Source organism: Doryrhamphus excisus, linkage group LG4 (assembly GCF_037039965.1).
Source record: "Doryrhamphus excisus strain RoL-2023G ecotype Guam linkage group LG4, RoL_Dexc_Guam_v1.1, whole genome shotgun sequence".
NCBI classification, from domain to species: Eukaryota; Metazoa; Chordata; class Actinopteri; order Syngnathiformes; family Syngnathidae; genus Doryrhamphus; species Doryrhamphus excisus.
In genome coordinates, this window is record NC_136360.1 from 23,802,569 (window position 1) to 23,826,508 (window position 23,940).

The 23,940-nt window shown below is 42.1% G+C and overlaps 2 protein-coding genes across 4 annotated transcripts; one reads left to right on the forward strand and one right to left on the reverse strand.

Annotated features, from left to right (window-relative positions):
• Positions 1 to 1,644: 1,644 nt before the first annotated feature.
• On the reverse strand, positions 1,645 to 18,246 carry ccdc50a (coiled-coil domain containing 50a). 2 transcript variants are annotated; one of them, XM_058072695.2, is made up of 12 exons: positions 17,966 to 18,246; positions 14,341 to 14,403; positions 11,503 to 11,632; positions 10,439 to 10,532; positions 10,104 to 10,194; positions 6,348 to 7,172; positions 5,353 to 5,501; positions 4,874 to 4,918; positions 3,991 to 4,161; positions 3,843 to 3,919; positions 3,666 to 3,775; positions 1,645 to 2,637 (listed from the first exon to the last, which is right to left on the reverse strand). In XM_058072695.2, the coding sequence occupies exons 1-12, from the start codon at positions 18,018 to 18,020 to the stop codon at positions 2,618 to 2,620; spliced, it is 1,830 nt and encodes a 609-aa protein (XP_057928678.2). In that variant the 5' UTR covers positions 18,021 to 18,246; the 3' UTR covers positions 1,645 to 2,617. The 2 variants fall into 2 exon arrangements, with proteins under 2 accessions (XP_057928678.2, XP_057928677.2); XM_058072694.2 differs by having other exon boundaries at positions 6,348 to 7,199.
• A 2,170-nt stretch (positions 18,247 to 20,416) lies between these two features.
• uts2d (urotensin 2 domain containing) lies at positions 20,417 to 23,403 on the forward strand. 2 transcript variants are annotated; one of them, XM_058072698.2, is made up of 5 exons: positions 20,417 to 21,072; positions 21,142 to 21,246; positions 21,307 to 21,344; positions 21,421 to 21,508; positions 23,075 to 23,403. In XM_058072698.2, exons 1-5 carry the CDS (start codon positions 20,973 to 20,975, stop codon positions 23,098 to 23,100), a joined length of 357 nt encoding a protein of 118 aa, XP_057928681.2. In that variant the 5' UTR covers positions 20,417 to 20,972; the 3' UTR covers positions 23,101 to 23,403. The 2 variants fall into 2 exon arrangements, with proteins under 2 accessions (XP_057928681.2, XP_078646032.1); XM_078789906.1 differs by having other exon boundaries at positions 20,417 to 21,246.
• The last annotated feature ends 537 nt before the right edge of the window (positions 23,404 to 23,940 follow it).

The following is a 23,940-nucleotide window of genomic DNA, read 5'->3' on the forward strand; positions in this document are numbered from 1 at the left end:
GCAGGGAGACACCACACGGCGCCATTTTCCTGTTTTGTCATTTTCTTGAATTCATAATTTATCACCTTATTGTGTAGTTTTACATGAACAAAACTATTCTAAATACATATAAATGACAAAGAGAAGGGATGAACAAACATCTATTACTTTTACCTTCATTGACGACTGTTTCTGACAACGATGTTGCAGCGAGACACCACACGGCCGCCATGTTCCTGTTCTGTCATCGGTGATAAACTATTGAATTCAAGAAAATAACTTTTTTCAAAATGCTGCAGCATGCAACTTTTTTGGCTATATCTTTCAAATCATTTTGCGACTGTTATCAAAAGAAAAACAGATACTTGAGATGAGAAACATTATTTTAGTCGCACAGGAGAAGTAGCAGCCAGTGACTGGTGAATGCTGACAAGCTTTATTACAATTTCGGATGCAATAAGTAAAAGCAATCATTTCAATGTACTTAAAATTATGTTTTTCTTCCAGCACGTGTTGATTTCATGAGATTGCATCCAAGCCCTGTTTAAAAAAAATGACCTGCTTAATGTTTGACATGATACACCAACACACACACACCCTGAGCACTTTTTTTCCTTGATTCCAAACCTCTTTAGGAACTTCCCCACTAGGCGGCGCTGTCCTCCAATGAAAGCTGCAACCTCTCCCTTACACAAGTGCTTGGGAAAATGACACATATGGCACATGATACGAACAAATAAACACCACCTTGGAGGGAAAAGGGTCTCGCAGAGAGCTAGAGTCAATAGAATTCACCTGAAAACCAACTAAAAGATTCCATTTCTCACAACAGAAACTTCTTGCCCTTCACTTTGTTTTTTTTTGTGTGTTTTCTTTTAAAGTTTTACGACATCTGGCATCGCCGCTTCTTCTGGCTGCTTATTCAATATGAACAGAACATAATATGACCACCACGCACTAAAGACAGAAAAATCATCCCTTTAAGCACAAGTGTGTCATTTCAACTTCCACTGTGCTTTTATTGTGGAAGCAGTCGTGTGCCGGCAGGACGTGAACATAATTAAGCATAAAAATAAAAAATAAAAAAGGCTCCCTTATTTATTTTTTTTTTTTAAGAGTCATAAATATGAGATGTTTTTCTCCCCTTTTGGATGATTTGGAAAAACAACATATTTGCAAAACAAAAGCAAGAAAATAGTTAGCGCATTGTTTTCTATCAGGGGCGTCCAAATGTTTTTCAGCGATGAAATTATGCAAATTTGCCACTTTGATATTTTGTAGCTAAGAAGTGATATTTTAAGAAAAAAATACCTATTCAGATCAACATCACTCTTTACCCCCCCCCCCCCGTTTGTGCCATGTTGTTTAAATGTTCTAAGTATTTAAACTTGCTCTTTAATTTCCCTTCTCATGACGACTTTGTCATGACACCCCTGATTTACACATTTGATGTGGATTTCAGTAAGCATGCACATAAAAACAGCGAATCTCACAGAGAACATCATTCCATCAAAAACAAAAAAAACCCAACCCCAAGCGACAGAGAGTGGTCTTGTGGCATTGCACGTAGATTTGACACTACCGTAGAACCCGGGTGGACAAAGCAGCTGCCAAATACTGAGGCCACGTTGGACTGAACAGGCACATCCCATCACAAGAGGGGGGGGGGGGGGAGATGGCGCTTGCGTGGGTCAGATGCCTTGAGCCCTTGTGATTGGCACATGATCGGGTTTGACCACGACGTGGAACAAAGCTGCTTTGCTCTACTGATGACATCAAAATACAGCACATCCCCGCCTGGCTGCCTTGTGGTAACTTAAATATTATATAATAATCTTTAGACTGCAGGGGTCTCCAACGTTCATCACCACTACAGCAACTGATATGATGGCCTACATTGAACGTGTACCGCCAAGCCTGTTTTTGCACGCCCCGCTTTACGCATGGGTTGGCTTTCGTTGGAAATTTTCATGTCAATTTTGCCAGTGTTTTCGCACAATACAGACAAAAGCAGCCTTTGCATCGCTGACTCGCAGGTGTGTGATTTATTGAGCAATAACCCGCCACGGGGCCAAAGAACGTTGCGATTGGACACACACTGAAGGCTGTACGGTAAGTCGGCACCAATAATAAGTTCCATCCATTTCTCATTTCTCAAGTGAATTTCAGCAACGCCGGATTGAATAATAACAATAAATGGAATATCCGGAATATAAAGAAAACCTGTTTACGACCGAAATACACTTAACAGAGCCCAGTAGACACTAAATAACACCCCTATAGTCACCTTTACACTCATATTAGCCAATATAATAGATCAGGTGACAAATGATTGATTTAGAGTATGAAATATAGACATATGGGGGCTTTTTATGGGTTATTTGTCGGGTTGTTTTAGGCCTCTCGTGGCGGGGATGTGCTGTATTAAAAAGAAATGGCAAAAAAAGATGAGTGGAGTTCCAGCCCGCTCAGACTCCTTTTGTTCACGCCGCATGGGAGGATAATGAAGAATCGTAGAAAATAAGCTGGTTAAGATTGTCCCAAGGCTTTTGGTCAACAGATTGGGAATGGTCCAAGACAAAAAGGATAAATAAGGGCAGAGACAAGATGACGACTGGCAGCCTGTCTGGGGCCTGAGTCACCGCTTGTTATGGGCACCTGTTAAAACACGACACATCCATCAGGACACAACACAAACTTCTTGCCCTTCACTTTGTTTTGGTTTGGTTTTTTTTTGTGTTTCCTTTTAAAGTTTTACGACATCTGGCATCGCTGCTTTCTTCCTCTTAACAACGAGACACTACGGAGAAGTTTGATTAAAGTAAGTACCGCCGAAGCTGTTCACGACGACACCCCCCCGCCACCCTCAGTTGACTCGTATCAACGTAAGTGTTTGTCGACATAACCAAAACGAGCCATTGTTTACACTTTTACTTGTGACTTTATCCAAAATCATAAAGCAGTATGGGTGATAATTTAAAAAATGCTTGTTGGTATGATTTTGCATTTTTTTATTTAGATTGTTGTGTTTTAATTAGGGTTGTCAATTTATTAAAGTCTTTAATCGCATTTTGTCAATTTTAACCTGTAAATAATGACAATTAATCAGAGATAAAAAAAAAAAAGATGTATTTTACAAACAAAACAATTAGCACCTAACCTTCTCCTGTGCTGCAGAGATAAACTACTACAGGATGTACTGTGTTTTTTTTAGTATGTGGAATTGCATAAAAGTAAGATTTAATGACCTTATTGAGTGGTAATGTCCAGGCTAGTACTGGTGGATGGTGGCTCTTGATTCATTTAATGCTTTTGATGTGATGATGTTCCTAAACTTAGCATAGCATAAACGTACCAAAATACCCTTTCCTTTCTCCATTACTTGTCAATATTTGTTCCCGCTAGTGGATCCACGTCCACCAAAAGTGCAGTTATAGAGAAAAACAATAATGGCGTTAACTTTGACTAGTTAGCTAGTTTGGATGTTGTTGACCGTCTTCACTACAATGGCAATAAAGTTGTCATATATGCAATAGTCCGTCATCCCCTGGCTGTCCATGCAAGAAGAAACAATGAAATGTGTGCATAAGGACCCGTGGGTCAGGACCCGGCACCACTGGTCCTACACCTTGAATATATAGAGCTTCCGGTGTGTGGAACAAGCCGGCTTGGCTTCCGTGTTGTACCTTTGTATGCGAGCTCAGGCCTGATGGGCGCCCGTTGGGGAGCACCGTGGTCAGAGTAGCCATAACCCGGGTTCACATTCTCATATTCGTGGGGGGGAGGCTGATGAGGCCTGAGGCAAAACAACAAACGCACAATGAAAGAATACAATGACGACTGCTGGAGGTGTGTGTCGTTACCTGGAAGGCTTGTGGTGGTTCCTGTGCCTCTGGTGGTCATCCCGTGTTCGAGGTCGGACGACGTCCTCTGAATGCACCTGGGAAAAAAGAATCCTAAAAGTCGTTCACACTGCGATGGTAATGTAGCCACATCCAATATGAAACCTACCCTGTGGTCTCCCTCCGGCCGCCTCCTTTCCATGGCCATCTTCTCCATCGCCAGGCGCTCCCTCTCCCGCTCCCTCTCCTTCTCCTCCCGGTCCCGCTCCCGCTCCTTCTCCCGTTCTCGATGTTTCCTGTACTCCTTCTTTTCTTGATCCATCAGCAGTCGGGCGATCTCCTGCCAAAGTGAAACCACTTGGATGTACTTTCGGATGTGGAGCAACACATCAAGTCCCACACGAACGCATTCATAAGGTGACAGTTCTTCATGTGCACAACCCTGACATTTCATTTAATTCATAAATGGACCTATTGGGGGAGGATATGATATGATAGATGTGTTCTTATGCACTCATATGAAACCACAGCTAAGTCACCACAACAGGGGTGTCTTTGCCACTTTGATATTTTTGGAATGCAACACGTTTAGCTATGTTAAGTTACTGTATGTATATTTTGAAAAAAGCTTTGTAATGAAAAAGGTTATTATTTCAACTTTGCTCATTTTACAAATATTTCCACTTCTTTTTGGGACCGAAAATTCTCATATTTTGACTTTATTTCTATATTTTCCCCTCCCAAATTTTCCCAAACTCACAACTTTGTGTTTTCTTTACAATTTCACATCTTTGCTACTAAAATTACTTTCTTCTCATATTACGACTTTATTCCCTATTCTCATAATACAACTTTTTTTTTTAACATTATTCTCATAAAATGCTACTAAAATGACCTTTTGTCATCACAAGATGTTATTCTCATTTCGTTCAGTTTTCCTTTTAATTTTGTTTTGTTCAGTTTTCTTGTTAAATTATATTTTTTAGAAATTTTATATTTTTTAGAAATAGACTTTAGACCTCTAGGAAAACAGTAGAAAAGGGTCCACTCACCTCGTCTTGTGCAACTTGGGCTGCACGCACGTGGCTCTTGCTTGCCTAAAACAACAACAACAACAACAACAACAAAAAAACCCACACAATTAAAAGTCGTCTTCCACAAGACTTATGCTTAAAACAACCCGACGTGTTTGTTTTTCCTGATCCAAAACGGGTACAATGTCAACATGGCCATAACTCTTGGTGCAAGGCGGCGCACGAAGCACGCAGCAGGTTAAAAGTGTCAAAAGAGGCAATGCGTCATATCACGCATAAACATGACAGAGTGTAGTAAAAGGTGTTTGGCTGATGATGTCATTGTTCATTAGCTGCGACACATGCCTGAGCAGGAGCGTTTGATCAATCCCTCGGCAACGCTTGGCAGTTTAATGGGAATGATTCATCCGCCTATAAAACGCTGGATTTTACAGTTCAAGCAAATTGTACTTCTCCATATACACGTGTTGGGTACATATTTCCATACATATATGCACCTTCATCTCCTCCTCCTGCAGTCGCCTGGCCACCTCCATGTCCTTCAGCTCCTGTTCGCGTAGGTCCAGCTTGGTCAGGCCCTTCGTGGCCTCGCCGACTCCGTACTCCTCTCCTACGACCGCTCCACTGCCTTTGTGCACAATGCGACCTGCGTGTCAACGCATTTTATTACTGACAAAAAACTCTAAACGTAACTGGAAGCATTCATTATCCAAAAATGACTACAATCATCAGTGAAGGATTTCCTTTCAGTTGTTCAGAGTTATTTGTCAAAGCTCTAAAAAGAAAAGGTGCCTTCGAGGGCTGCACGGGTGTGTGAGCAATTCCAGTTTCATACTTTCAACCACTTTTGGGATTAGGTGGTGAAATTGCAAGTTCGCCAGCAGCCCCGAGGCCCTTTTAGTGAATTAAAGTCTCGTATTCCTGCTACAGGTTTCTCAGGGCTTTCAATCCATGGCAACTGGACTTTTCAGGTTATCTGGTCTTTGAGCCTCGCTGTCCTACCTCGCCCCTGAGCATGAACCGATGAAGCATGCTCAGGAGTATCCCAGCTGTCATACTATAGTCTTGGAGCATGAAGTAATAGAGCTTGCTAGGATGACACTGGAGCTGTCCTACCTCGTCTTTGAGCATCAACTAATGCTTCCTACTCAGACGGGAGGTCTTTGACACCTTGAACAGTCCAGTTGCATTCGATTGAATGCCTTGCCAAGGCAACAACCTGGATGAAGGCACACTAGAGGATTCTAACGTTAACCAAGCGTCACCTACGAGGAAAGTCAGCAGCGTTACCATGGTCACGGCAAAAGGGAGAGAACGCCACAGCAGAGAAGAAGCCAGAGCCATCAAATCACACAAATGATCTTTTGCCCCCCCCCAAGTCCATTGCCGATTATGAAGTTAGATGAGGGCCACCACCTGAGATTGCCAAAGCGAAACGCAACCACAGCACACAAACCCCCACAGAGCCCAACAGGGGGGCTCAGGGTGGTACCTGGTTCTCCGTTGGAGGGGGTACGACTGCTGGACGCCTCCCCTTGTCGAAGGTCCCAGCTGTCACCCCTTCCTTGGTTGGCCCAGCGCTCCTCGAACACGTCGTCATAGAGAACCCTCTGGCGACCCCTGGGCCTCCTTACGTCATCCTCTTCTTCCTCCTCCTGGGACACCTTACCCCGCCTCGGCTCGGAGAATTCTCCGTCCAGAGTCCTTTCCCTGCTCCTCGCCCTCGTTCGTTGTCCGTCCTTGCCTTTGTGTCTCTGCCCTTCGAGCCTCTCCTCGCTGTAGCCTCCATCTCTGACGCCTTCCCTGTCTCGTCCTCCTCTGGCTGTTCTCAGATCCTGGTCCCTGTCGCTCCTTCCCTGTTTTCTTGCATAATGGTCCCGTGCTGGGTCCCTGGCCCAGTCTGTGTCATGTCTTCTGTCTCTCGCTTTGGCATCATGCGGCGATCGGGCTGGCCTCTCTTTCCGCTTCTCCACCCTCTCGGGGTCCGCTCCTTGTACGTCCCGGGCTCTGCTGGACTCTGCTGGCTCATATTCTGGGTACCTGTCTCTATGCCTGCCTTTGGGGGACAGCAGGTGATCTGGATATGGATCTGCATGCCCGCCACGCCTTCCCTCTGCCACCAGGGAGTGTTCGGGGTTTCTGGAGCTGCGTGGTGACGCCGGGTCATGTTTCGGGTACCTGCTCCTTTTTGGCTCAATGGAATTATAGTCTGGCGAGTGATCGCGTTGGGAGCTCACCACTGCATAGCCATCGTAGCGGCCCGGGGAACTAGATTCAAGAGGCGCGGGTTTGTCCAAGTCAAGAGGCTGTCTTGCAGCTGAACGGGGCAGAGATGAAGAGGAGGCTGATGATGGGGGTTGGGGGCATGGAGATGAGCAAAGTAACAACAGAGACAAACAATGGGTTTAGTGGGTTAGTGATGGCAACTTCAAAAACGCCCAACAGGTGGTTAGCAACATCGAACATTAGAGGGGATGACGTCCGTGTCACAAATGACACACATGAGCAAACTTGCATTGACGTGACGATGGGAGGTGATCTCCATGAAGAGGAGCAAATGCGGGAAAAAAGGAACGTAGAAAATGAACACTGCAGGCAAGCAGTGGAGCAACAGTTATTCTGTTATTCTTCCCACTTCATTGTCTCACAGGCGCAGACGGAATTCCAGCCACATGCCGAGTTGTGCGATTCATCGATCCACTGGATTAAAGTTTAAAAACAGGCCGCTCGCTTCCTGTGACAAGCTCCGCAATGATTCTCAGTTTGACACAAAACAATCCGGCCATAACCATAACCATAACATAAATTTCAGAGCAAGATTATGTAAGCTGTTAAAAGAGGGGAGGACTTGGGGTTTCACCGTTTGAGTCAGACGCAAGAAAAGTGGTTCTACTCCGGTGAAACCTCCACTAGCGTCCGTACCGGTTGGCCTGTTTTTCCATGAATGTTGAATATTTACACCAACATTTTGCCTCGGTTTGCATACACTTTCCGGTTAGCATACAATGTTGCATGTGTCTTAAGTGTGTTATTAATACAGTTTTGTTTGTAAATCACAAAACATATGCACAAGCCGTTTTGACTAATAAAGGGCTATGCTCATTCATGAAACAGCGTGATTTATTAATATATAAAAAACATGAAGCTTAAGTGAAGCTGCAAAATGTGAACACCAAAGAGGCAAGGGACGACTATGTGGGAACGGAAAGAGGGCTTGAGCGCCGTCGCACATCTATGATGTCATCAGCGGTTGACTATTTCTTCTTTTCGTCTTATTCTCTGACCAGGGATCTCATCTTCAAAATATGCATGGAATTCTGCCTGAAGGTCTCTTTAGCCAGAAACCCAAAATGTGCATACGGACAAAATATTCAGTTGGCATCAGTGTGGTTTATACACTCCACCTTGGAGTACAAGTGGAGTACAAGTGGAGTACAAGTGTGCGTACGCAACTCCGCCTAAAGTCACGCCTTTTCCACGCCTTCGCTTCACCATAGAAGGTGAATGCAAAGTGACTCACGCATGCTTAAAGAGCCCCGGCTGCATTGTTACCATGGCCGCTGTCATTTGTGCTCACAGCTGGTGGAAAGACGACAAAGACGGCGACTTTCACAGAAACGGAGGTGGAAAAAATGATGATATTTGGAGGACACAACGGTGGCAGAACCAATAAAACCAAGATGGAGTGACATCATGTCCTCTGTCATCGGGCAAAGCGAAAAGCGTGGGCAGATACCTAGGCAGGCATTTACATTTTTAGTGAGCACGGGTCTTTGCTTATGCCATATATTTTATATTAATATAAGCTTGGCAACGCCTGGATAAAAAGAGACGATGAAGGTACAGTCATCCCTCGTAATATTTTTATTTTACATAAATTAAGTAATTAATGATGTGTTTTGTGGACTATGGCGTATTATTACTAACCCTAACTCTAACCCTAACCCTAACCCTACCTTGATCTCCATGTAGCCATGGATGCAGAGTGAAAAAAGGCTCTCCTCCCATGCCATGTGGAAGTGGTAGATTTATGGCTTCTTACTTTGCCCCTCTTCCCCACTCTGTTTGAGTCCATTTCTTAAGTTTAAAAGAAATACATTTGAGGCTAACTGGTTAGCTTGCTAGCACGTAGACATCTAGAGTCTATGTAGCATAATACAGTGGTGCCTTGGTTAACATCACCATGTCCAATTCAAACCAAAGCGGACTCTAATCAATGCAGATCTTTCCATAGAAAATAATGTAAATCCAATTAATTCTTTCCAGAGACCCGGAAACACATTTTGTAGACAATAATTGTAGTTTTACATGCAGAAAAATTGCAAAAAGTTGTGTTTTTTTGTTTTAGTTTTGTTTGGAAAAAAAAACAAATCATCAATAAACCAAGTAACACAAAATAAACATTATGCTGCACACATAATTTGCTGCATCTGCTGTGCCCCGCCCTAACTGTGTATAAACAAATGAATGTTGTATTTTAATGTATCTTTTACACTGTTTACTTGTTTTTATTTAACTCAATTTTTCTGTAAAGTGTCTTTGAGTATTTTGAAAAGCGCTATACAAATAAAATGTATTATTATTATTATTAACAATGTCAAAAAAATATCAAAATGAAAATCGATATTCTACAACCAATAAACATGTACCTTGCTGTTTTATGAAATGAATGAAATTAAAAAAAATATAAATGGAAAAAAAACAAAACACTTCTGGAGGATGTCTTATAAGGCGTCTGGTCTGGAATAGATGAATTGGATTTACACTAATTATTATGGGAAAATTTGCTTTGGTTAGAATCCTTGTTTTGGTTTGAGTCAGTATGATGCCAGTAACCAAGGCATCACTGCACTGTCCACACACTTTTTTGTTTCATTAAATGGGCGAACCCAGAGCTCATTGGGTACGAGGTCACATGGCTTAGGTAGGTGGTGGAAATGCAGGCCGATCAGCAGCGCAGCACGCCAGCCAGAATGGGGTCATGCTTCAAGCGTCAAGTGTCAAACAAACACGGAATGTGCAGACAATGCCTGCACTTTGCCGCTCTTAACAGGAGGTTATCCGGGTCAGCTGTCCAGTGAAAACACTCTGGTTGAGCTGGAGGAGGACCACGAGGTTCCCCCCCGCTGTATGCGCCGGTTTTGACTATGGCTTACCGTTTGAACGCCGGGTCAAAGTGACAGGAAGGGTTATGAGTGAACGACAGAGGATCCAAACACAAAAATCAACGTTCCATTGTTGTCCTCACCTCCTGGGTCCTCATAGTACTCTTCTTCCAGTTGCTTCTGGCGCCGTCTTTCCTCTTTCATCTCCTTCTCGTGGAGCTTCCGAGCGATGGCCTGCCAAAACACACGCAGGCCACAATAAACACCATTATTATTGTTTACAATGTCTTAACATTTTTGGGTGTCTGGAGCGGATCAATTTGATTTACAATATTTTCTATGAGAAAATTTGGTTTGAGTTGGACCTTCTGGAATGGAGGTTGACATTTTTTCATTTGTTATTTTTATTTTTTTTAACTGGGAGGGGCACCCCCCCATTCAAGTCCAACCGACTCCTGCTTGTGCGTGCGTCTCCTACCGCATCCTTCTCCTCCTGCTGCCGTCGCTGCTGCTCGGCCTGTCGGACCAGTTGGTCCTGAATCTCGAGGGCGATCTCATTATCTTGGCGCTCGCTGAGGTTTCCGTGAGTCGGTGTTGATTGCGGGAAGGAAAGGGAGAGGACAACACCACCTTAGTCACTGAAACAAGACAACCGGCTCCCGGGTTCAAAGGTCATGGCAGCGTGACACCAGGAAGATGCGCGGCTCAGCATGTCTGTTGCGAGCGGCGGCAGGCTGACATTAACTCCCAATATTATCAATTATTTATCAACAATTCATCAATGAAATGTATTAATGCGGACCTAAAAATGATAGCTCAGCATTACTCCACATTTGCTTATTACAGCATTATTACTGCCACCTCTGCACCTCAAGAGCTTTTTTCAGATGTACTGCTGCAGTACCACATCACCGACGTCCACGCCACCGCGCTTCACTCTACATTAGGGATGATTTGTGGCTTAATTTGCCATCCAAGTGGGCTGTGAGTCAGCAATTTTATTCCATTAATATGAGCAGCACGGGACGGAGAAAGATTTTCAGACTAGAGTAGTCGGTGGTGCTGGTGTGGAATGGCACTGAGCCAAATGTAGAACTGGAGCGTTGAACTGCTAGGTAGGACTGTGTGTATGTACAGGTTCCCAAAGTGGTGGACGTCAATCAAAATGAAAAACAATTACGAATGAGTCTGAAAAGACAATAAAATGAATCACATTGGTTAATAAGAGTGGAAATGTGACTATAGGGGTGTTATTAGATGTCTAGAGCGCTCTAATCATGTTAAAAAACTGTATTTAGAAGGCGGTAAACAGGTTTCCCATGCTGTAAAGATGGAAATACCCTTTTTATACATAAGAAATCTTATATCAAGTCTAGTCTGGAGCCAATTAACCGCCATGAACATGGACTTACTGCATGCTCCTGCTGTTATTCATCATCAGTTATGTGACAGCACCCAATAGTCACATGGCACGGCTTAAGATGTGTCACATGGTCTCATTGAAATGCATGCAAGCTGTGAGTCAAGGTAAGAGGCACCCACATGTCGACATGTTGTTTCTTGATCACGACCTTGGCTATCTCATCCTCCTCCTCCTGCAGCTTCTTGGCCACCTGTAGGTCCTGCTGGACCAGACGGCTCTTGTGGACGTTGGACGCCAAGTGGCTCTCAACTAGAAGAGACAAAGACATTGCTCTGCTTTGAGTGTCTTCGTTAATATGAACCCATCTATCTTACAGGCGAGATGTAGCCCATCCCAGCTGATTTTGGACAAGATGTGGGGTACAGCCGATGCTGTACTATTTCACACAAAACCTAATTTGATGCCTCTTTTAGAGTAGTATGAATACATTGGAACTCAATTGTTGAATAGTATTTTTTAGTTAAAAATAACAACAACAACAAAATAAAAATGATCAATAATGACGGAGCCACTCCAGTCATATTTAGATACCTCTTACGTTGGGCGCCGTACGGTCCATCACCTTTCTACGTTGTGCTCTGTACAGGTCTGTGGACTATGGTGTATTATTACGTTGAAATGCAGTAATCTGGCCACTAGGGAGCAGTAATGTCAATGCATGACATCCATCCTTATTACATTACCCCGCCTTGCACTCCATGTAGCCATGGATGCAGAGTGAAAAAAGGTTCTCCTCCCATGCCATGTGGAAGTGGTAGATTGAATCCATTTCTTAAGTTTAAAAGAAATACATTTGAGGCCAACTGGTTAGCTTGCTAGCAAGCAGCCTTGGTTAACATCCTTAATCCATTCCAGAATGTCCAACTCAAACCAAAGCGGACTCTAACCAAAGCAGATTTTTCCATAAAAAATAATGTGAATCCAATCCATCCGTTCCAGAGAGCCAGAAACACATTTAGTACAGCTACAGCTGATATAAAAATGGCGTCCGTGAACCACAAATGCATTGTGCGATTGTGGCGACATCAATGAAAAAAACGGCCTTTAACCAAGGTACCGCTGTATTTACTGATCCCCTGTTGCTTGATGTTTTTCCTCCGAGCACCGTTTGGAAACGTCCAGGACGCAGATTCGTCATCTTGCGAAATGAATGTTGGTTGTGGCGGGGCCATTCCAAGGTGAGCGGCGTCAACGTCGTGGCCATAACGGCAGATAAATAAATCCTGCTGGCTGACGCACTGGCGGAGCTCGCTAAGCGTGGACGGCATCACTCAACCTCTCTTGAAGATCTTCTTCACCCGACTATCCATCTTTCTGGCCCGCTTCCATGTGAAAAGGTCCCAAATGACGTCTGGACGATTTACCAGCGCCGGGCTAAATTAAGCTCCCACTCTCGGGCCGCCGAGGTTAAACAAGGAGCCTGGTGAGTCAGAGCCGTGGCCAAAAGTCAAGGGGTTGCTATTGATCTTTTGGGCTGTTTTTGAAGGACTGTGATCATCACAAACCAAAGGAGTGTCACTCAAAGGCCGCCACCCATTCATCAGGCGGAAACCAAAACAATCAATGCCCTCGACCTTGAGGATGTGTCATGTCATTGTGACGAGAAGAAACGCCGACTATTAAAGTCCAAGGAAAATGGAGATTGCAGTACGCCGAATGTTATTGTGTCGGCAAACGTTGCACTACGGTGAGGCGGCAACAACAACAACAATGAAATGGAATGACGCGGCCATTAAATCAAATATACGGTAAACACTCGCCACTACAAAAATATATACTCATTCATAAATCATGCTGTTCTGTGGGTGAACACGGCCTACCAGCCAAGAGATATGCATTTTTTTTTTAATTGTGACTTGCGTCTGACTCGAGTCCAAGTCATATGGCTCCAATTGTATACATTTTTCCCATAACAAATAATGTAAATACACCAAAAACACATTTTATAGAGCGTAATTATAGTTTTAGGTGCTTACAAAAACTTTAGGGATAGTGGTCAAATCCTATATTAAGGATTCACTTCAAATTCCAAAATATAAAATGCATTGTATTATTAAATAATTTGTCATGACCAAAAGGAGCCGTGGGTTGCCTACCCCCTGATTTAACGGCACTTTATTCAACACTCATGTTGGTGAGGATGGCGAAAAGACGCCGTTTTTGTGACGAGTTCTTTCTCAAATTCATTCAAATTAAGTGTTTCTCAGATTCTTTATCAAAGCGCTGGCACTGGCAAACATCTTTGGCCCCATGGCGGGTGATTTCGCAGTCAAAACTCAGTAAGAATGCGCCGCCAGTGTGTCATCAGCATGAAGGGTGCTTTGTTTGGCCACTGGATTCCGCATTACGATACGGTACAGAGCACATGCAACTTTGTGTCATAGTTGAAAACCAAGGTTTGAGTATGAAAATACTTGGCAATGTGCCTTTCTAGACAAAAGCGAGGCGACCCAAACTTCTTTCTATGCTAAGATAAGAGACTTTATATTGACTGCAAAGTGGTGCCGTAATGGTGGCGGCGGTGTCAGGGCGACACGAGGCCACAGCTGCAGCACAAGAATGAAAGAATGCAATCCAAAACAAACCACAGCAATGTTGCCTTTGAGGGCTGACAGATTTAGACTGCATCTTTTTGCGGCTCTCGTTAGTATCGGCACGGAGAAAAGCTGCTGTTTGCACTTGTGCTCGACATTGGTCGGCTCACGGTTTGGCTACAATAAACACGGCGGCGCGGGATTGTTGCCGGGCTGCACGCCGTCCACAGCGGAATTACCTTTTTGAACAGAAGAGAAAAGGAAAACCAATCTAAACTGCGTCCCCTTCCTGGTTGGCAATGAGATGAGAAGATTTGGCAGGAAGAAGGCAGGAAAGAGGAACATAGGCTACAAAGAGTTGACTTGATCTTCACATGTGACCATGAGACCATGAAACAAATAAACACAAAAATGATTGCTTACTCTCTTGTTCCTGGAGGTTGTAGGCGAGGCAGTGGTCTTCCAGTACAGCAAAGTCTCTGCACACTAAAAGAAAGTTTACATGAGTCAAATAGTCATTTTGCGGCTTCGCTGTCACATTTGCCAAAATATACGACACTCAAAAAGTTAGCGATATCCACAAGTGCTGTTTTAGAACAGCAAGTTCAGTATTGAACATGTTGGACGTGTGCATTCAAAATGAGGGAAACTCAAGTTAAGTTCACCTGTAATGGTTATTTATACAGCTCATCCTGAAATGCATCTGAAACATCTCTAACTTCTTTATTGAAGCAGATGTTAATCATGAAAAATGTCTAAATGAGGTCAAATACAAATACAGGCGTTCAGAAGCGGGTGTGATGATATGTAGTATGATACACTGGTCACTAGCTGTCAGTAATGTGATACTGATGAGGACAATAGCCACTGCAGGAAGTACAGTACAGAACAGGAAGCAAAAACAAAACAAACAAGAAGGCATTCCCCCAATGTAAACATGTGTCTAATTTTCTCTTCTATGTCTACTATACCGGATAATAGCACTGTAAAGGTGACTATAGGGGTGTTACTTTGGGTCTAGAGGGCTCTAATAATGTTAAAAAACATATTTAGAAAACAGTTTTTTATGTCTTATAACGTGTACTATATTGGGTATTATTGTCACTCACTAGTGCAACTCTTATTTAGGAAGTATAATTTGCTGCATTTAAGTATACTCGCAAATTCCAGCAATTAAAATCTACACTCAAAACAGTGCATTCAACTTTAAACGCAATTGTACACAGCTCAAAATAAATAACACCGCGAGTGTGTGATTCAAATGTTGTGCTATCTTTTAGCATGATTTGGAGCTGTTAATACATACAATTATACAATGTCCTTTATCTTTCACTACTTAAATACAGTAAAAAAAGATCAAATTTCACTGTTACAAATGGTGATGAATCATGATAATTAATTTGATTAAAAATTGCAATCGTTTCACAGTCCTACGCATAACGCATTGCGGCAAATATTGAATTTGTTCAGTTTTTCCTGACGCTGCGTGCGCTTTATGATCTTAAAGGAAGCCGTGCCAGTTGGGACATTTTCATGGCTGTCAAAACATGAAGTGAAATTCAGATGAAGGAAACAACTTCAGCAAGTCTGTATTTAGCTGCTTGACAAACAAGTCATGCAAACACACAACGTCTGATTCCTTTTCATTATAGAACGACTTTGCGGTCTTTTAGCTTGCAGCGTGTACATTTAATGTGGGTGATATCGGCGCGGGGAAAGGAGGAGACATTTTGTCAGATAAAGTGCTGGAGTTCTGAAAGCAAACTGGTCAGCGTTTTATCTTCATATCTAGACTTCAGCGGTGGTTTGATGCGGTCTGTTCTGCTTCCTGTGCTGTGCCCTCTCTCACGCTCCGAGCTATGATAGGATGTGAACCTCATCATATGTAACGTACAGACCCACCACAGCTACACTGCCTGTCCTAAGACAGCAAAATAAAATGTTTAGAATCCAAATGAAAACAGTGACTGCACACCTAATATACGGAAGGGGTGTCTGAAAGTTTGGGAAATTTTGAAGAAAAGTTTGAAATCACTTGTCTTGCCAGTTGTTTAAACAATAGCTGTGTTGACTCAGTAAACTTATACAAGCTGTACCCTGACTACTCTAAAGTAGATCACTGCCATAGTAATGTCCAAAGTGCATTTTGTAGTTTTTTGTTTTTTTTGTTAATTGTCCCGCAGGACATTTAAAAAATATTCTTTATAAATTTATTTATAACAAGAAATTAATTAAAAAAGTGATGTTACAAGAATACCTGTAAAGGCCAAACATTCTGTGAAAAAGTCACAATTTTACAAGAACTACTTTGTAATAGTACGAGTACATGTGATGTCATTATGGGAGTAGAAATATGAAATATTAATTCAAGTTTTCATAATATGAGACACAAACTAAACAATTGTATTGCTTGGAAAGTTAGGTTGTGGAAAAGCTATAATATGGTAATAAAGACACAATATTATGCCAATAAAGTCAGCATACAAGAAGAAGGAGAAAGCTGAAATAGTTGGAAAATTACAGCAGAAATGGAAAAAACGGCTGTAATTTTATGAGAATAAATTCAAAATATTGATATAATTCTAACAAAGGTGAAATATTACAGAAAAAATGTATTTGTATATGTAATATAAGAAACAAATGAAAGTTGTACATTTTGGAAATTTAGGTTGGGGGAAAATTATATTATGGGAATAAAAATGAAATACTACATTTTTTTTGGTCAAAGATTTTGATTTTGAAAAAGATTATGTTTAAGAAAAGAAAAATATTTTAAAAAATTCAATCTACTAATATGATTTCTACTGTTACACTCTTCTGTGTATGCTAGCCACCCCGCCTCCACCCACTGACACAAAGAGACTGTAGAAGTGACAAAAGGGCTCACTCTGTTCATGCCGTTGTTCTATGGAACAAATATAATATAGTAAATATAAAATCATAACTGCAAGAATTTGCAGAAGAATATTCCAAATATTGCGGACTAATTCTCTGCACTAAAGCTCGCAGATGAGACAGCAGATGCTTGGATGAGGAGGGCGAGACCTCCACAAAGCCCCCCCCAGTGCCTCTCAGACCATGGTGGGATGTGATTAAATGCTGATATTTCTCGACCATATGCTTAATCTTCTTAACTGGGAAAGCGAGCAGCAGTTTGTATTTCTGTACTGTAACTGTAGTTTGGACACCAAGCAACATAAGCCAACCGTTGAGGAACACCGTCAGCACAGGACAGAATCATTCCCCTCAGGCACGCTCCGCTCCCTCTGCAGGCTAGCCCGGCTTCTCTCTGACCGGAATAACAAGCATCCAACTGACCAGCTGCTGCTTTTCTTTTTTTTCCGCCATAAAACATCCCCATTCCAATCCTCAGGAAAACTCCATCTGTGGTGTCACCTTTGCAGTCGGGTGAGACAGGTACCCAAAGAGTGCAGTGGGCGGTGCTGCATTTTCAAAACAGGCGCCAAAAGTCCTCTGCATCAACAGAACAGCTGACTAAGAAAATTAAATGTATTCTTTATTACTATACATCAACTCTAATGGATTTTCTATTGCACATTTTAATAGTCAACAACATGATGACAAAAGTCAAACTATCAGAAGCAGGTGTGAAAATTGAGAAGGAGAGTAGGAATAAATACAGTAAGCGCTGCTTCTTCCTTCTCCTTTTCGGACATGCTGAATGGGTTGACATCTTAACCTAGCTTAACACATTTCCACTACCTTGAACTATTTCACTCATTCTACAGCTACCTCGTAAGGACACGCGTGTTAGTATTCAAAAGATGACGTCAATTGAAAAAAAGACCCTAATTAGACCTTTTAACTATGATAACGTTTGCTAGCCATCCATGCTAACCCATTTGGAACACATTTGTTTTGCTAACTTGTAGCACTAGCGACGCCGGCGTTAGCTGTGTTTATATAGTTAAACATGCCGAGTGAAAACAACGTGAAATGTTTAAACGTGACAAGCTCTAAACAACACATTGAAAGGATTTAGACGTGACAAGTGAAGCGGAAAATGGTGCGTCGTTGTGGACGTTACCCTCTTTCACTCCAGGTAGTTTATCCTGGTCGATGCTAACGTTACACTCAGCCATGTTGTCGCCAATCGGGAGTCGAAGGTCGTAAATTGCACCTATGCGTCTTTCTCTCCCCGCCCGGCGGCAGATTGATCGCCTTATCTCATAAACCGGACGGATGGTTCAGGTGGCGGACGGTCACTCTGATTGCTTTCCGTAGATGGCAGCCACCCTGCCCCAGCTAGCGTGTCGGGGTTTTTTTTGTGACAAGAATCTCTTCCTTCACTCCCACCTGCAGGACGGATACGTGTGAGATCCTTGTTTCCGTTTGAGGATGTCAAAGTAAAATACAATGCCGTGTAATGGCGTCATATAACGTATACGATAACGGATAAATTGTTCATTTTAAGTCACAGATACTCAACTGTACAACTTATTTCTTTAAATCAAAGCCATGGCGGCGATGTAATATATTTTTGTTACATTTGTGTCGCATTGTGAAAATACGGTCTTTACTTCCGATCACTATTTCGCTGTCTTGACACATCTCTTTCCGTTGACAGACTGCAGCTGCAGACGAGGGTTGGGCGATACTGCAAATTTGGCGATACTGGTTTCGATCCCACAATAAATACGCAGTCAATACCTACAATATTTTCCTCGCAATTTTTCAACATCCTTTAAAGATTTTGTGATTTTTTCCTTGAATTTGTTGATTATATAGAATAAAACAACGAGTGTAGGAAAAAATACTTCTCAACAAAATGATGTATCAATATATAAATAGAAGATAATGTAACAATATCAAAACATATAATTATGCTCTCACTTCCTTTTATTACCAACACTTGTTTGAGCAAAATCATACAATAAAATAACAACAATTTGAATGCAAGCTATGTTTGAGCCTAAACCAAGAATGACAAAAGGTCGATGAAACACATAGGATGGGACATGAAAGCAAAATATCTCATATTTACACAACACACATCACGTGGCATCACGTCATGTTAACAACTGCAGCTGGTGTCAGCTAGAACCTATATCCGTCCATCCGTGCCCTTATGATAGAGTCAGGTGAGCTGGAGCCAATCCCAGAGGCGGGGACCACCCCGGACGGGTCGCTAGCCAATCCACATGCAGGACACATACTCACATAGGCGATGTAAAACCAATCTTCTCTGCTGAGACCGCTGCCCCCGTGACCCAACCTCGGATAAGTGGAAGAAGTCCCAGTCCAGGTTCTCCTGATATTTTTTGTCTTATTATTATTATTATTGTCTTATAAAGTAATTCCACTTCGTCATCATCAAACTTCAAGAACCTGCGTTTTTTCTTGTTCTACAGTTTCCGTGTCTTAAGTCGTTCTGTGGGCTCCACGGTGGGTGAGTGGTTAGCACACAGACCCCACGGCTAGGAGACCAGGGTTCAAGTCCACCCTCGGCCATTTTTGTGTGGAGTTTGCATGTTCTCCCCGTGCATGCGTGGGTTTACTCTGGGTATTCCGGTTTCCTCCCACGTTCCAAAAACATTCCAGGTTAATCAATAAGGAAGTTTGAATTTTTTTTTAAAGCACAAATGGAAAAACAGCAAAAAAACAATTGAGAATAAAATATGAAGTAATATGAAAGGTTACAATATTACAAGAATAACATAATTAAAAAAATAAAACAATTTAGGGTTAGGGTTAGAAAAAAAAGTGATTATTATTATAGTAAATCAAAATAATATGAATGACAAAACACAAGTTGCAATTTTTGAAAAGTGCAACAAAAGTGAAAGAAATTTCAAATAATACTCTGGAAATTCATTCAAAATATTGTGGAACCAGAGTCATAATATTACGAGAAAAAATGCATGAATATTATTTAATAAGATTGAAAAAAATACAAATAAAAATAATTAGCCACTCCAAATTGTCCATAGGTATGAATGTGAGTGTGAATGGTTGTTTGTCTATATGTGCCCTGGGATTGGCTGGCCACCAGTCCAGGGTTGACCCCGCCTCTCTCTCGCCCCAAGACAGCTGGGATAGGCTCCAGCACGGTTGTGACCCTGGTGAGGATAAGCGTTCTAAAATGAAGGAATGAATGAAAGTGGTTCCGTGTTATTCCACGTTTTCCCCCAGTGATCCATTCCCTGGTGGATCTACTATTTAGCGAGCCGATGCGCTCCAACACGAGTTGGGCTTTACTTTTTTTGTTGACTTTAAAGTTTTTTATGACTGAAACTTTGCTAATTTCCTCCCCAAGCTCCAACGGTGACCTTTAATTTTTTTAAAACATCTCCACTCTTCCCAGAGTCCCAGAGCTGGGTTTAAATTCCCAAGCGGATATAACTTTAAGTGATGGATCTGCAGAAAGGTGCTCGGGAGCCACGGGGAGGGGGGGCTCTCTCCAGCCCACTTTTATGATACCTTGACCAGCCAAATTCATGCGCTGCCAGCCAGCTCATTTCCTTAACAAGCCGCCCGCACGATGGCCGCCCTCCTGGCAGAGCTTCATTGACGCACAACGTACGGCCGCGTAGCGAGGCGCCGGTTAGTTGGCTCGCCGTCTGTGATGAACGTTCCCTCACCTCCAAATGGGTCCTGGACTTCATCTCCTGCTGGGATGCACTTTGGGAAGGATCAATGATAGCAACACGCCGCTGTGTGGCTATTTCAAGAATTCATTAATATAAAAGAAAAAGAGCCGCCGCTGCCAACAAGTGTGATTGTGGTCTCTCATGACCATCAAGTTGATTGACGACGTCCTCTCCGGGTTTGATTCCCCTGTGTCAGAGTGATATAGAGTCACTGGCCTTGCCCACAACGCCATATTTCAGTCAGCTGCGATATCGCAGTGAAAGCTCCACGACTGACGACACTCGCCGTGACATGTCATTCATTTCATACGCAAGTCGCCACTGGCTCCGCCTCCTGCTTCCCAAAGGATACATATATATCCGTGGGATGCATCCCAGGAGGAGAATCGTTGGCTTGACAACCGACCGCCACAGAGCTCCATTTGGGACCGTACATCGAGCGTCATGGATCGGGTTCGCGTTGTCAACTACCTCTTTGGCGTCCTGGCGTTGGCGCTGCTGCAGGGTGTCATCCACGTGGAAGGAAGGAACCTATTCAACACAGGTGAGTTACTTGGCACCACTTTGCCAAGGCGCGGTGCCCGACCCATCACTTCCCTTTTTGCCCGTGCAGGGAACACAATTTTCCATCCCAAAGATGACGCAGACGTCCAGGGAAAAGTTCTAGCGTTGCTTCTCCACAGAAGCTCAGTTCCGGTTGAAAAGATTGATCCTCCAGGTGAGACGTCCGGGAATGCACCACTAAAGGGATGCGACTGACTTGTTCTTCTGTTGACAGGACTGGAACTGGTGGATAAATTAGCTGAATTGGAAGAGGTGAGGTCTTTATGGGGGCGACGGGGGCAGGCAGGCAAGGCATGCTGGCGTCTAACAGTCTTCACTCTTCTCACAGTTGGAGGCGCTGAGGGAAGACCTGGAACTGGAGAAGGAACTTACCGCCAATTTAGTGGACAAACCCGCGACAAGGAAGAGAGGAGAACGTAGGTCCATCTTATTCTCTCCGCATGCTTCCCAAAGTCCAAGAAGGTCACATGGTTACACTCGACACAAGAAACTGTTACTTTCTTAGTCGCTTCATCTTTAGCTCCTTATTTCCACCGATGGAGTACTTGGTTAGATGCCAGGCCGGCTGTGTTCAAAGTGTGGCTCTGGGGCCGATTGCGACCCGTGGCTGTTTTTTTATTGGCCCGCTGCGCTGTCCACAAATATAAATGAACAAGAAATATAACATTTAATTGAAATTATTATTTTACAAGATTAAAGTCTAAATATTAAGAGGAAAATGTTGTCATCTAATGAGAAAAACTTTACAAAAATAGTTGTAATACTTAATACGGGAAAAGTTATAATATTATGGGAATAAAGTTTAAAAAAAAAGAAAGTTTAAATAGTTGGAATTTTTCTAAAGCAGAAATGGAAAAAACATTTAAGAGAATAAAATATTACGAAAAAAAAGGAAATTAATGGAAAAAAGGTTGCAATTTTATGAGAATAATATTAAAAAGAATGTAATTTTAGCAGCAATTTTAGAGTTGAAATATACCCAAAAATGTGATAATATAGTAAAGCAAAATAATATGAGAGACAAAACAAAAAAAAATTAAGTGAAAGAAATTTCAAATAATGCTCTGGAAATTCATTCAAAATATTGTGGAACTAGAGTGCATGAATATTATATTAAAATTATTTATTATAACATTATATATTATTATATTATATATTATAATTATTTATTATATAAAATGCATTAATATTTAATAAGATTGAAAAAAATAAATATGATCAAATATTTTTAATTACTACATAAATTGTATTTTATTTGTATTTAAATGATTAACAATATATAAATAAAAAGTTTAATTAAAAAAACTGCAAATATGGTGAGAAAAGGGTCATATTAATAATATGGTTTTTCACCTAAATGACAAAATTGAGATGCACTTTTTTTCTTGAAATATAGATCACGTTTTAGCATACTGTATCTGCATGCATTGCTTTCAAAAAAAAAATATCAGTGGCCAACTTTTTGGACAAACCAACCCCAGAAGGACCAAATCATGATGGAGCAAAAAGAACCCGTTAGCGGGTTAAACGTTAGCGGGTTAAACGTTAGCGGGTTAGTCTGAAACATATAAACATATCGGAAAAATGACAAACCTATATATTGACCTAAAAAAAAACCACATTGATCGAATACCAAAATAACTGTCAATGAATTTGACAATTGATGAATCATTGATTCCTGATGATAGCAACAGGTTATAGTAAACTGGTTTGTAGATAGCATAGTATAGCATTAAGAATAAACATTGGAACATTGCTTTTTGTTGGGAATTCCTTGCAAAAGGTCCGGCATAGGCCCAAATGTATTAAAACCGAGGTGATTTTTTCCCATAAGAAATAATGTACGCTCCAGACACACGAAAATATGAACAAAAATTGCACAGACATTGAGTCCGCAACATGCAGGATTTTGTGTAACGATATCAGACAAGTTTGTTAACCAAGGTTTGACTGTTCCTGATCGGGTCTCCTTTTGTCGGCAGCCTGCTTCTGGAAGTACTGCGTGTGACCTGGCAGTCCCGAGTACGAGGACCACCGTGAAACCTTGCTGCAAAGCCCAACCTGGCCTTAAGAAACCGTAACACCCGTAATGTGAACGCCGTGTCCGACACACCGCCATTCATCATCAACGACAACTCATCACAACGACGTCTGCTCGTGTACGACAAATATCTGCTGCTCACAGGAAGTACTTGATGACTGCAAAGATCTCACCAGGGTTATTGTCTGTCTGCCGCTTGTGTGTTTATGTCGCTCTCTTGTGGCCGAATGGGACATTACTTGTATTTCTTTCTTTCTGTCCATCTGTCTCCTGTAGTAGAAATGCATTGTTCATATTGAAAATAAATGATCATGTAAATGTGTGTTTAGTTTGGCCGTTTCACAGAGAAATACTGTAGTTTTACAGCAACAATATGAAACGGGGTCAGGGGTCAGTCCAAACAATGTGGGAATGGGCCTGAATCCAACGGAACGCGTTGAAGAACCATCAGACTGACTGTGAGAATGTGACCCAGACTACAACATAGCTCATCTCTACGTCAAGTAGCGTATAATATGATAATAATATACTTATTATTATTTTATAGTTTTTAACAAGCCCACACTTTTGTATGTTTGAGTGGGAGTAAGCAACATACTACACACACGGGACTACAATAAACACGTAGTACTCTCCTTTGGAATGTGGGAGTATCCATTAGTGAGCAGAACTTTCATCCCTGCCTGGTACCAGTTGGCCAGGAAAACACACACATCATCATCATCATCATCACGCTTATTAGCATGGCCTACAGATAGTATTATTATTCCTTATGAAAACATCTAAAGTACCACTTCTCCATAACCT